General features: G+C 35.7%; 1 protein-coding gene across 7 annotated transcripts in view; it reads left to right on the plus strand.

Annotated features, from left to right (window-relative positions):
• The window catches only part of LOC106876396 (uncharacterized), a 206,092-nt gene that overhangs the window by 180,570 nt on the left and 10,522 nt on the right, over positions 1-15,000 (plus strand). For 6 of the 7 annotated variants that reach the window (XM_014924922.2, XM_014924924.2, XM_052972843.1 and 3 more), the window contains 6 exons: positions 2,925-3,068; positions 3,775-3,851; positions 4,648-4,825; positions 8,242-8,347; positions 8,658-8,988; positions 9,522-10,876. In XM_014924922.2, coding sequence (XP_014780408.1) covers positions 2,925-3,068; positions 3,775-3,851; positions 4,648-4,825; positions 8,242-8,347; positions 8,658-8,988; positions 9,522-10,876 — 2,191 coding nt within the window. Of the gene's footprint in view, positions 1-2,924; positions 3,069-3,774; positions 3,852-4,647; positions 4,826-8,241; positions 8,348-8,657; positions 8,989-9,521; positions 10,877-13,476; positions 13,520-15,000 lie in introns of all 7 variants that reach the window. The other variant, XM_014924925.2, reaches the window with a different exon arrangement.

Consider the following 15,000-nt stretch of genomic DNA (forward strand, 5'->3'; position numbering starts at 1 on the left):
TATATATATATATATATATATATATATATGCATGTATATACAAAAGCAGAAAAGGCACAAACAATAGTAGACGTAAGTAATGTATTCACCTAAATTTGCAGGTAGATAAATTGATAAATAGTTTGCATAAAGCTTGCACTGTGCAACACTCCCTTTATCAACTATCAACCAGAGATCACAATTTCAGCGACTTGGAACAATATCAATCATTCCAGTTGTGCCGAGAGCAGCATTGATGCTACCTGGGAATGTCAAGGTTGACACATGCTTGTTCTCTCTTCCATTCATGCACTCACCATATTAAACCTGTAAGCGTCTCTGTGAAATTAATTAATGTTTTATTAACCCAGCTGACTCTACACTCACATGGTTAAATACTGTGCTGTCAGATCTCTTTTGATCAGTTGACTTAGTAATATAAATCACACGGGATGTAAATTTTTACTGCTAACTCTCAGACCAAAATGTTTATAAAACTTGCTCTAAGTGCCATGTTTGATGGCATGTAAAACACACTTTTTCCCAAAACTTTGTTAAGAAACCACACGTCTTATACACAAAGCTGGGCCTCCTATGAATTTAATGCATTAAAATCTTTGTTCCTGAATATGTACTGTTGAAATTGGGGTGCATCTAATATGATTGTATGTCTTTTATGCCATCACCTACCATACATTTTATGCATGTGTCTGTGTATTTATGAGTATATATACATACATGTATTTGTGTGTATGTATGTATGTATGTATGTGTATATATATATATATATATATATATATATACATGGCGTTAGGAAGGGCATCCAGCTGTAGAAACTCTGCCAAATTAGATTGGAGCCTGGTGTTGCCATCCGGTTTCACCAGTCCTCAATCAAATCGTCCAACCCATGCTAGCATGGAAAGCGGACGTTAAACGATGATGATGATGATATATATATATATATTCTTAGATGAGATCAAGATATTCTCTGTATACACTTAGTAGTGCTCAAGAGATTTAAACTTGAGTGGTTATAGGAGTAAATGCAGGGATAAGCAAATTAGACAGATCAATATATAAAGTATATTAAATAGATGAAACAAAAGATAGTCCAACTTACACAGTCCAAATGATATAGAGATAAATATGATCTGTTTAATTTGCTTATCTCTACATTTACTTATATATCTATATCTATCTATTTACCTATCTATCTATGTCTGTCTGTCTGTCTGTCTGTCTGTCTGTCTGTCTGTATGTCTGTCTGTCTGTCTGTCTATCTATCTATCTGTCTGTCTGTATGTATATATATATATATATATTTGCAGTAATAAAATAGCATTTGCAAACATTATTTTATTTTGCAGCACACCAACATAAAACTGTTTAGTATAGCTTTGTGTTGTTAATCAAATACATGTTAATTTATGTGTGAAAAATAGACACGACAGAACAAGTTTGTGTATGTTGTCTGTTTATCTCACATAAATAACACGTGCACAGACACACATGTGCACACACACACACACACACACACACACACACATAATATACATCGATTTTTGACATTAATCTTAAGCAACCAACTTAAATAGACTGAAGCTTATGAGTCGTTTGTTGACTTTTATTTTATTGACATCAAAAAGTTGAAAAGCTAAATTGATACCAACAGAATTCGAGCAGTTCATTTGACACTCTTACTGATTCTATTATCAAAACAAATTGAAGTGTATTACTGGTACTTGACCTATTGACTTTTGTATGAGAAGAGATTGGAAACTGAAATGACTCGAGTGGAATTTGAACCCAGAAGGCATAGTTATGTAACTAAATGCTATAAGGTCCTTCGTCTTGTTCTACTAATTTTGTGGTGGTGATGTTTGCCATGGGGTCATGGTCATGTGAGGGTGGGAGAGGTGGTAGCAGCATTTCTTTTTCTACCCCTTTATAATGGTCATCGTTAGTGGTACAAAGCCATTTATTTTAGGGAAGGTTAGGATGCAGTTGATTCAGTCAACTCAGATACTTGAATAAGATCCGCAGTTCCTACATGTTCCTACATTGTTGTTCTATGCTATTATTGCCTTTCATTATCTATTTATTAATGTCTTTTTGTTGGTATTATTCTCAACATTTTACTTGATGTAAATATCTTACTTTTTCTTGTTTGTTTCTTTTTTACGTATATTTTACTTGTTGTGCTGTTCCCGATGTCTTGAGCCCCTGTGGCCAATAAAAGAACTCGGTATTGTTATCATTATTACTATTATTATTATTAAGGTGGTGAGCTGGTAGAATCGTTAGCATGCTGGGCAATATACTTAGTGGTATTTTCGCCGCCATTATATTCTGAGTTTAAATTCTGCTGAGATCAACTTTGCCTTTCATCCTTTTGGGTTCGATCAAATAAGTACCAGTTACGCACTGGGGTTAATGTAATCGACTTGATCCCCTCCCCCAAGCTGCCCTTGTGGCAAAAATTTGAAATTATTATTACTATCATTATTAAGGCAGTGAGCTGGCAAAATTGTTACTGTGCTGGGCAAAATGCTTAGCAACATTCTGTCAGCCTTCACATTCTGGGTTCAAATGCAAATGAGGTCGACTTTGCCTTTCATCCTTTCAGGGTTGATAAAATAAGTACCAGTTGAATCCTGGAGTCAACCGAATCAACTAACTCCTCCCCCAAAATTGCTGGCCTTGTTGCCAAAACTTGAAACCATTATTATTATTATTATTATTATTATTATTATTATTATTATTCAGAGAATATTGCAGATTGATGGTGAAGGTAGTGGATCACTAAATAGGTTTTTTAGGGTCTACTAGTTCATTATGTCACACTTCTGTACTTTTCTCGATCTAATGTTTTAGCTTTTTCTCTTTTTTTCTTTTTTGTTTTGTTTTCTTATTTCTTATCATTTTGGTGTTTTTTATTCTTTCAGCTTTCCCGGTTCCTCGAGATATACACAACCAAAACCAAAATTCAGCTGAAGGAACCTTTGGCAAAGATAAGGGGTCAGAAGACAGGGACCAACCGCCAACCCCACCTAGATCAATGGGCAAGAAAGAATTGGAGAAGAAATCTGGTAAACTATGGTTTTTAGATTTGTTATTTAGTTTTATCAGTCTTGGGGGACAAATTGTAATTCTAATTTCATTGCAATACAGCTGGTTGGTAAACTTTGGTCCATCACTGTAGATTGGTCAAATTTACTCTGACCATGTCACTTGGTCAATTTTGATCTCACTGACATTTGATTAACTTTGGTCAAATACTGTTAGTTGGCCTAATTTCATCTGTCACTGTTGGCTGGTCAACATTGATATCCTACTATTAATTGGTTAACTTTGATCTGGTACTGTCAATTTCTTGACGCTTATCTTATACAGTCAATGGTCAGCTGGTCATTTTTCTTTGTCTTGCATTATCAATTGGTTAGTTTCTGGCTAACACTGACAGTGCGGATGCAGGTGTGACTTCAAGCATGGAAAACAGATGTAAAGGCAAACAAATGAATGTGTATGTGTGTATAAATGTTTACATACTCAGAACTACAATCTGATTCAGTCAGTCTTTTTGATGACTGTACATGTCAATAAGTTATAAAGTAATCTCACATAAATATAAAATTCTATATACTTCCAACATATAAGCTGTATTGAGGATATTGTATTAGATATGTATTGCTGTGTAAACTTTAATATAAATAATGAAGACATTATAAGCACTACCTTTGGACACTAATTTGTATCTTAATCATATATCACATACAAATGTCATTTCTTTTTCAGCCATGCTAGCAGAGGTATCCAAAGCAGCAGAAGCTTTAGTTGATCATTTTTCCAAGAGCAAAGATCCATTTGATAAGGTTAGTATATCAGGTCACCAGTCTATCAATTACTGTTATCATATAGTATGTAATGTAGTGTGTGTGTGTGTGTAAGTGATGGTATGTAGCTTCGTGGTTAGGGAGTTGAACTTGCAATCGCAATGTTGTGGGTTTGATTCCCAGGCTAGGCAGTGTGTTGTGTTCTTGAGCAAAAATAACTTAATCTCATATTGCTCTGCAATCACTTTGACATGGGACACACCATGCACCTGTGCAGACAATGTTGAGTTGATGTTGATGACAATAAACATATCATCTGTGCTGGCTGTTCATTAAGAAATTGCAGAACCCTCATCTGTTGTTTATGCCAGGAGAGTCCATGACACACACACACACACACACACACACACACACACACACACACTCATACCGAGGTATTCTATCAAATGCTAATTCCTTTTCTTTTCTACTTCATTATTCTCAAAATTAATTGAAACAAAATTCATGTATTTCAACAGAAATAGGGTAACAAAATGGTTAATTCAAACTCCAGTAATACCCAAGGTAGATTTAATTACTTACTGCCTAATTAATCCTGGTCCAATTGTAGTGGGATCAACAGAGACTATCTGCAGAGACCATCACATTTTTGTAAGCAATATTTCTGAGACTTAAGTTATCCAATTCTGTTCTAAGACAGATGGATGTGACACTATGCAGATTTACCTTCTATTTATAGTAGGCTGAGCTAAACCACAAGAAACTAGTCTAATCTTTGTAGTACCAGTCTAACAAAACAGAATCTTTCAGTTGCCGTTCTCTTTTTGATTTTCAGCTTCGTCTTGGCAGTTCTGTAGAAACTCCTGAAATTGGAGATTTGGTGCTATCCCGATTGTGCCCTGCTGTAGCTCAAGTGATTAACAATGGCCTGAAGTCATATGAATCTGGTCTGCATGTATTTGGGAGAGTCCATATCACAGTGTGGAGAGTAGCTGAAGCATCTGCAGAACCAGGTAATTACACATATATGCATAGTTAATTTGTTCTGTTTTCCTGTAGTGTTACTGTCTCTGCTGCGTGTGCACAGCAGGAGGGATTCCTTGTGAACATCCTTGGTTGTGCAAACAAATGAAAGAGTACTGTTCTATATTTTAGAGATGAGGAATCCTGTACATTATTTACATTATTTACATTAGACAGATATGTGTCCTCATCTTGTTTGTTGTTATCACAACGTTTTGGCTGATTTACTCTCCAGCCTTCATCAGGTGTCCTGGTGGCATTTCGAACTCAACTCTGGGTTCTCATTCCTAAGGTATTTTTGGCTGATGTTACTATTATTATTATTATTATTATTATTTATTCAAGGCACTGCCTAGAATTGAACTTGGAATCTTGGGTTTAGTTGCCCGTGCTCTTAACCATGATGAAAGCTGGAAAGTAAATCAGCTGAAACATTGAGGTAACAACAAACAAGATGAGGACACATATCCATCCAATGTAAATAATGTAAATGAAAGAGTACTCAATACAGGTAGCTGAGTTTGTTTATTTGTTCAAAGCTGATGATTCATTCAAATGCTATTCATAGTTATTTACTGTGTGTGGTTCTTCTGACAAGAAAAAATAAACCAATACATGTATGTGTGTTTTGAGTTTACAAACAGAAAAATGTGCTCAATAATTGTAGGTTTTCTTAATTTTTATTGGGGATGTTGATTTACTTGTGGTGAGACAGAGTGAGCAAATGAAAAATGGGGGAATCGGTAGCCTCAAATGAATATATACAAATGTGTGTGTGTGTGTTTGTGAGAGTATATATGTGTACATAAGTGTGTATTTGTATGCATGTGTATATACACTCATACATACTCAAACACATACAATGGTTGCTTTGTAACAGTATTCATCTAGTTGATAATCCCAGCATATTCAGTGAAATATCCATTAAAGATCACCATATCTAATCAGATTAATATCTACCTGGATACAGCCTTGAAACCATGCTGTGGTCTTAATCGTGGAGTAAATAAAGTATACAGACACATTCATACACAACCATGCGTGCACACACACACGCACACACACACACACACACACACACACACACACACACACACACACACACACACACACACACACACACACACATACACTCTCTCTCTCTCTCTCTCTCTCTCTCTCTTACACTGTATTTGTTTGTAAATATATGCTCACATGCTCTCTCTCTCTCTCACACACCATCCATATACACTTCTTAAAATTTACTTTATATTGTATCTTTTCCACACACTAATCTCTAGTTTACTGCATTTTCAATGAGGTGAGTACTAAGGGTATACATGTACAGCTTAGATATAATAAACACAGTAAGGTATTTTGCTTTGGCACCCCTGTTTATGGGTAATTTATCACCATCATGTGATAAATTACATCCACAAAGCAATTAGTGAAAGCAACAGTTTGTACTCACTCGCGAGTGACGGTTAAGCTTTATATACACTACTAAACCAATGTTGTTTTGCCACTTTGCAGTGGTTATGTTGCCAACACATTTCTGTGTTGCAGTATGGAACTATTGTTAACAATGCAGACAAATTTTGTTTCACTTTTCTTCAAATGTTCCAAGACTCCTATTAGTTAATGTTGTAATTCTACCAAACTTGCTGCACCACTGTATAACTTTGGCTGAACGCCTGGCAATGAGGAAATATTAGTGTTTTAAATGTGGCATAGGTCAGTGACCATCAAAGCTCAGTTAAATTTCTATGCTTTGTGTGTATATGGGTGTAATTTTACATTTATCTCCGTGAATAAATGTTACATCATGAAATGCGTGTTTGTGATTGTTCTGTTTCGATAAGCAGCTAGAATTAGTTGTTTTATCAAGCTGATATAATAAGATTATACATATACATACATACATATATATATATATATATATATATATATATATATATATATATATATATAATCTCAAAAGAAAAAGGAAATAATCTATATTCAATGAATAATATGTTTAGTGGCATGTTTTCATTTATTCAAATGAAGCATGGAAGAAATAAATAGCCTTCATCACTACAGCTTTGAAGTTAGAGACAGCAGACCATTTGTGAACAACTAGTGCTGGTGCCAACACATCCTGCTGGGTCAAGAGCCATAATGCAGGGCAAACATCTAAATTGATATTTTATGGCCTGGACATGCACCAAACTAGATGATACTGCAAAGTCTGGAGACCCTTTTGGCTACTTTGACAATTTCCTGCATTCTTATGCAGTCTCAGTTGTCTTGACTTTATTTTGCTATTAGGCATATTGTATGAGAACAAGAGAATATGAGTCTGATGTGCATGCAGCTGTCCTCACTGGAAAAAAAAAGAAAAAATTCTTGCACTAGTCTAGTGCCAGTGAGTAAGTCTGTATGGCACATATTGATAGACCCCACTCCATTTAAGGACCAATTGATGTGATGCTTGGGATATTCTGTACACCTGTGGCAGTCAGATACTATTATTTCTCAGGAGAGAATATAAAGTCATAGATACTACTTCCTCAAATAAAATAATCATGTATGTATGTATGTATAATTGTGTGTGTGTGTGTGTAAAGTAAAAACAAAGAGTAAAACTCCTTTGGTCATGAATGACCATAGTATTGCATCTAGAAAGTTACCCTCTGAGGCACAAGTCTGGACAAGCTTGTTTATGGAAGACCAGCAGTTGTCCATGCATACCAACTTCCCTTTTTCACACCACCATTGTTATCAAAGAGAACGACAAAGACTGTTACAGCTTTGGCACCAGTGACATAGCAACTCATTTCTACAGTTGAGTGAAATGGAGCAACGTGAAATAAAGTGCCCACACATGCACATATGTGGTAAACAAATAATTGCACCTGCAATTTGTGAACTTTTACCTATGATAATAGCTGTTGTTTATTGCCAGTTTTGCCATGACTAAGCAGATCTACTGTCAAATGTGCTCCAGTTGTGACCATGTCTATTTACCTATATTATCCCAAATGACCTAGTTTTTCTTTGTTTTTTTTTGTTTTTTGTTTTTTTTAAATGTGAGGGTGAGTTTGCTGCTACTTCAAGCAGTCTCCCTCACTGACTTATTTTAAAATATTTATCTGAATTAGCATTTTTGTGTATAATGCTGCTCTCAACTGTCATGTGTGAAATTATTAACCTATTCATTAAAGTGCTTACAGAATAATTACAAGCATTAATACCAACAACTAAGGATTATGGAAATTAAACTTAAGTGAATAATACAAGAGTATAGTGCTGCATCCAAAGAATGAATAATCCAAGATTATCTTTAGATTTTATCCATTGTGTATTTTTGAAGAGGATGTTTCATTGTAAATTAACTGGAATTCAAATTGTGTATATTATTAATCCCAGTTTTTTCTTCCTTCAGGCCCTTCTACCAGAGCAATATGTGACATTGTGAAAGAGCTTAGGAACAGGCCAAATCTGTCTTCGAACAAACACAGATTTGATGCTTTTATCTTTGCACTGTTGAAGTAGGTTCATCTTCATTATAAGCATTATCTTTTTTGTAATTAATGTTATTTCCATCAATACTATTGTCATTAACATCTTCCTATATTCTCATCATTATTATCTCATTTTCATTATCATTAATTGGCATCATTGTTTATACAACCATTATTATCATTATTATTATTATTATTATCATCATCATCATCATCATCATCATCATCATCATCATCATAGTCATCATCACCTCTTCATTATCACTATTGTTATTGGCCATATCATGATCATTTTAATCAGACTCTAAAATTATGTTCTGTAATTCTTCTGTTGCAGTTCACGTCTATTGGACTTCTGGCTAGGTTACCTGCGCCACAGAGACAATGTCATCTGTCACTTTTACAACACCAATGCCTTGCTGCAACAGCAGCTCTACATCAGTGATCTGGGTGATGCTTATGAGGAAATGCTTCTCTCTTTGCAGCCCTTGTCTGTTTTACCATTCCAGCTCGATCTTGACTTTGTCTGTGGCAGCAGTGGCCAGAATCAAGCCAGTGGCGATATGACCCAGTCACGGGAAGGTGGTGCCACTTTGTCAGAACCTTCTGCAGGAAGTTTGTCTGAGGAATCAATGAAGCTAAGCTCTCCTTCAGTTAGATATGAAGAGGTATGTAGCACTTTAATACTATGTTATTTATTATCATACTCTTTTCTAACATGGTTATTGATGGAAAACAGTACACTATCTAGATATTTTCTGGTGCTTCTTTGGTACAGTTTCAGATTTGTAAGATATATTTTCCTTATATGTGTGGATGAGTCTTCTATCACTGGCAGGGCACAGATTTTTCTCTGGGGTTAGAGTTGTTATCTATCCTAAACATACATTATAGCAAGAACTAATTTGGTTACATTGTTTGAAAGCTTTCCTACTTCTATTAATTTGCTAAGTAATTTTTCTGCATAAATTTGACTCTTTGTTTTCCAATATTTTGGAGTTAGATTTTCCTACTTGTATCTATATGAGTTCCATTATGGTCAGTTTAGTCTTTTAAACAAAAATAAAGGAAATTGTTAATTTAAAAAAACTACATTTCATCTTTAAAAATCATTTGTTAAAAATGCATTATTTATTATCAGAAAGAGATGTATTTTATTATTAATCCTTTCTCTTTTTATTTCTTTTGTGTCAAAATCCAGGCATCTGAAGAGAATGCTTTAGGTCAGTCAGCTGCAAAAGCGTGGAAATGGTTGAGTAGCTCAACAGCTAACGCCTTACCAAAAGCCAAGTCTGTTGTAGCCAATGTTGCACAGAAGGTGTCACCTTCTATTTCACGGCTGGGCACCTCACTTTCCAAAGCTACACTTGGAGACTCATCAGAATATAAAGTCACAGAAGATATCCTCAATATGGACCAGCTAGCAGACTCTTTACCACTGTCTAACAGTAATGACGACAATGAGTCTGTATCCAGTACAAGTAACTCCACACTGCTAGGATCTAATGTTGAATCACCTTTAGAGGTAAAATCAATCACCGAAATGGAAAGGATTGATGAATCTAAAACATCAACATGCTCAAAGGACTCTAAAAATACAGACAATGAGAAACAAAGTCAAAGCCTTTTAGATGAGCTTTTCCCTGATGCTAGTGAAACCAGTGATCTTGAGCAATCATCTTCACTATCAGTCTCCAACATAGCACAGAAGTTTCTGGGAATCGGCACCAGCAAACGCAAACAACCATACAGAAAAGAACTGACTGAGTACAGTTTTGACAGTGAACCAGATTCTTCTAACTCAATAAAAGAGTCCCACTCTGACACGAGCCTGAAGAATGAAGAAATTTCTAGAAAAGGAACATCTTCAAACAAAGCAAGTGAAAGTTTAGTACAAGAAGTGTTAGATAAATACTGTGAAGCAAATCCGTCAAAGTCTGAAACAAATGAACTTAAATCTGATAATAAAAACAGCTTTAATAACAGCTCTGGTCCTAAATCCTCCATGCCAAAACTAGAAAGTCAGCCATCTGCTAATTCCTTTGATATTATCAAACTCTTTGATAAGCTTCTGCTTCCAAATAAATCAAGTAAAACACCTGAAAGTAAAGTTAATGTTGAAGGAGGAACTGCATATAGAAATACACCCACTATAAGTGCTTTCAACCTATTTCCATGGGGACAGCCAAATCCCACGTCTGATGATCTAAAGTCACCGAATTCTAAACAAGAAAGGACTCACTCAAATACCACTGATAGTTCTTCTGGTCAGAAACAAAATGCAGCTGAAACCACAAATATCAAAGCTGAAAATAAAGAAGTGAGCAAGACAGCAGAACCTGCCCCTGTTCTTGATGGAAATAAAGGTGGTAACAGTGATGACCCCTTTGCAACTGGTTCCCCTGCATTGTATGAATGGTGTGATATGGCTAAACCCCAGAACCCCAGTCAAGATCCTTCAGAAGATCACAGTGACCTGCCTTTAGATTCTACCGCTTCGTTACCTTCTAACTCACCAGCTTCTCCTCAAGATTACTTTAGAATGCCAGACTACAGGTAAGCTTCATAACTATTGATTTCTCTTTCTTGAATTTTTTTTTTTTTTCTACTTTGATGTAAAAATAGAACCTAATTATAAACTACAAAAACAACATAAAACAAGAAATAATCACAGCTGACTGAGGCACATGAGAATTCGACAATGTCTCCGAGGGAGTGTAAGGCTACATTACATCACTGGTGTGGTACTGTGTCCCTGGTCAAAACACTTGACTCATTAGTAGATCAATTCATCTTGCTGTAACATTTAGTTAACACAGTTCACCTGACTATAAATAGAAACCATACATAGGTATATTCTGCCTAAAAGTGAATAAGTGCCAAGTGAAAGTACAGTCTGCCAAGCTGTAAATAAGTACCATAGAAGAAGGTACTGTCCACCTAGCTGTTAATATGTACTGTTAGTGAGTTCTTGTAAGAACCTTCAAATAGTACCTATTGACAGCTGCAAGAAGAGCTGCCAACAGATACCATTTGCTAATTATATTAATTAGTAAATGTTATATCTGTTTGCAGGGTTGAATTTAGAGTCATGTAATAGGCTGAGGAAACAATAAGTTATGTAATGATTAATATATTAATAATAATTATAATAAAATGTATTGTTGTCCTTGTGACATTGTTTGCAAAATCACAAGTCTTGGTTTTAATTCCTAACAGAGACTTGAATCAACACATATCACTCACAGTATGGTATCTGACCAAGAAGAAGCAAAGAAAAATATATAACAATTTATTTTTAACTAATTGCCAGTTGACACCTTTCATCTAAAATATCTTCTTCAAATTTTGATATAAGCAAAATAAATAAAAATCATTGGCTTTACTTCTGCCTCTGAGTAGTCCTTAAAGGAAATGTTGGAGAGGAAATAATAGACAGTGCAAGTGAACTCAAGCACAGTTGTGCTGATAATAACAACAACCAGGTTTGAGAAATATGTTGGGGAAATTGGAATTGACATAAAGGCAGAAAACTGCTTTATTGGGGACAGCTAGGATCTCGTTATTGATACTTGGGTGTTAAGTATCACAAAAAGAGACCCTGTGTGATCTTTGACAACAAATTGCTGTCCTTCCTTACAGAATTAAAGTGAAATCATGAGCACTGAGAAGTGAAATGAAAATAATAATTATGTCCACATTTGCTAATGGATCAGGAGACTGTTCCCTTAACCAAAATTTCAAGCCTTGTGCATCCTCGCCATCCTCATCATTTGAGGTGTCTCTTCCATGCTGGTGTGGGTCGGACAGTTTGACATGACCCAATGAGTCAGTGCTATTTCAGTCAACATCAATGTTGACTAGTGCTCCATTGGTTATGACAACGAGGACTTCCAGTTGATCTGATCAATGGAACAGCCTGCTCATGAAATAAATGTGCAAGTGGCTGAGCACTCCACAGACACGTGTACCTTTAACATAGTTCTCAGGGGGATTCAGAATGACACAGAATATGATAAGACTGGCCCTTTGAAATACAGGTACTACCCATATTTGCCAGCTGAGTGGACTGAAGCAACGTAAAATGAAGTGTCACAACGTGCCTCCAGGAATCAAACTCCTGACCTTATGATCAAGCCAAATGCCATAACCACTAAGCCACGTGCCTTCTCATCATGGTTAAAAGACATTAGAGTAAAGATTATTTGCCAACATAACATGGCAGTCCTGGTCTAGGACAAATGTTGCTGTAATTTAGCCCCAGGAGACATCGTCTCCAGCTGGCTATATGACATGATCTATGTCCTTATATTTTCGAAAAAGGGACACCTAAACCAGGACTGCTAAGTTATCTTGGTAAATAATCTTCATTCTAGAGTACTATTGCTGAATATCTCTCATTGAGAAATTTACAAATAGTAATTTTCTATAAAACAACATTATTATTATGATATGCAGAAACAGCTGATCATCATATCTCCTGTCTTACACTGTTATGTTGCATGTCTTTAGGTTCTGGAAGGGCTTGCAAAGACTATAAGTACTCCCCCTTTCTCAAGACTTCACTAACAAAAAAGAATATATATATCAAATAATTCTTGTCAAGTTCAACATAAAATTTTTTTAATACTTTTTATATTTTATTTAAAAGATTTTGTATATTTTTACCTTTCAACCATTCTTGATTGAGATGGGACAGAGTGGATTTGGTAACTAAAGTAGAAAGTACCATAAACATAATGGAAGAGCTGCTTCCATAGGCAAATGAGCTTGCTAAAAATAGCAACCAAAAATCACACTTGAATCATGCACCACCATCTTTAAAAAAAAAAAAAAATAAAAAAACAATGCACATACTGGATGATGTAGCATCATCTGAAAAACAAGGTAATGGAGGTGGTGGGGGTCATGACTGGAAGGTTTGATTTTTTTTTTTTTCATCATAGGCCTACTCGATCAAAACAGGCCTGGGGTTAAAGAGCTACAACTGGAGTTGATTCAATTGATTTATATCACTTTCCTTTAAAAGTGTGTGGCCTTGCTCTGATAAGAAACCATTGTCATTATTGTCATCATCATCATCATCATTAACATCACCATTGTTGCTAATTCCATTTTAAATTCTTCAAGTTTCTCTCCTTAATCTTTGTTTCTAGGCACTAGTGATGTCCTGGCTCATTGTCATCCTTCATTTCACAGGTAAAATTTCATACAACACATTCCAACCTCTGACCTCTGCACTCTTGACCTTGCTCTTGTGTTTGTCCAGCAAGCTCGGGTGTAGAGAGACTCATTATAACACCCTCCATCACCTGCTTCATCCTCTGTCTTCTCTTCTTTAACCTGTCACAGAAACACATGTATACATACATATATATACATACATTCACCCGCACACACTCATATATATATATATATACACACATACACATGACACATGTATGTGTGTGTATGTGTATATATATATATGTGTTTGTATATATGTGCACGTATGTGTGTGTGTATATGTTTGTATATATGTGCGTGTGCGTATATATACACATATATATCTATCTTTACTGTCAATGTTCTCTCCCTGCATTTTTAAAACTGAACCTCCCCCGTTTCTTTTCCCCCACCGCCTGTTTGTTTTTATTTGTTTCTTTCTTTCTCTATTTAACCATCTACTCTCACTTCTCTTCATTTGCTCCCCCTCCTCCTCCTCCTACGTTATCTTGTTTTTATTTCTCTTCTTTGTATCTTGTCTTATTTTATTAATATTTTGCTTTTGTTGTTGTCATTTTATCAAGTTTAAGTGGCAAAGGTTCTTCTGGAACCCAATAAATTTTTCTTTCTTTTATATTTTTAAACCAGTTTTATTTATTTTTTTGTTTTGTTTTGCTTTTTGGGGGTTGTGTTAGGTTGGGCCTAAGACATCAAATATCATGTGGCTAATGTGGTTTAAGTGTTGCTGGACGACACTGAGCTACAGTGGGATGAGTTCAAACCTCGGTTGCTAGAGATATTTCATCATGCTTCTCCTTAAGCAAGTTAAATGACACATTACATCTGTGTATTTGTGTGTGTGTGTGTGTGTGTGTGTGTGTGTGTGGTACTAGAATTTTTGACTTCTGTCAAAAATAACAAACCACTCCAAATCGTTAGAGTATCCACATAGGTGGAGTCAAGACCAGCTAGAATGTATTGGGATTGAGTCTTATTAGTTGTAACTTCATGTTGTACTACTTAACTCAATTTTCCCAGCTAAAGACTAGGCAATCTCTCTCTCTCTCTCTTTACTCTTTTACTTGTTTCAGTCATTTGACTGTGGCCATGCTGGAGCACTGCCTTTATTTGAGCAAATCAACCCCAAGACTTATTCTTTGTAAGCCTAGTACTTATCTTATCGGTCACTTTTGCTGAACTGCTAAGTTACGGGGCTGTAAATACACCAGTATCGGTTGTCAAGCGATGTTTGGGGGACAAACACAGACACACAAACATACACACACACACACACACACACACACATATATATATATATATATATATATATATATATATACACAATGGTCAGCCTGAGGCTATAGTAGAAGACACTTGCCCAAGGTGCCACGCAGTGGGACTGAACCCGGAACCATGTGGTTGGTAAGCAAGCTACTTACCACACAGCCACTCCAACACCTATCATGCATATTTCA

Source organism: Octopus bimaculoides, chromosome 14 (genome assembly GCF_001194135.2).
Source record: "Octopus bimaculoides isolate UCB-OBI-ISO-001 chromosome 14, ASM119413v2, whole genome shotgun sequence".
NCBI classification, from domain to species: domain Eukaryota; kingdom Metazoa; phylum Mollusca; class Cephalopoda; order Octopoda; family Octopodidae; genus Octopus; species Octopus bimaculoides.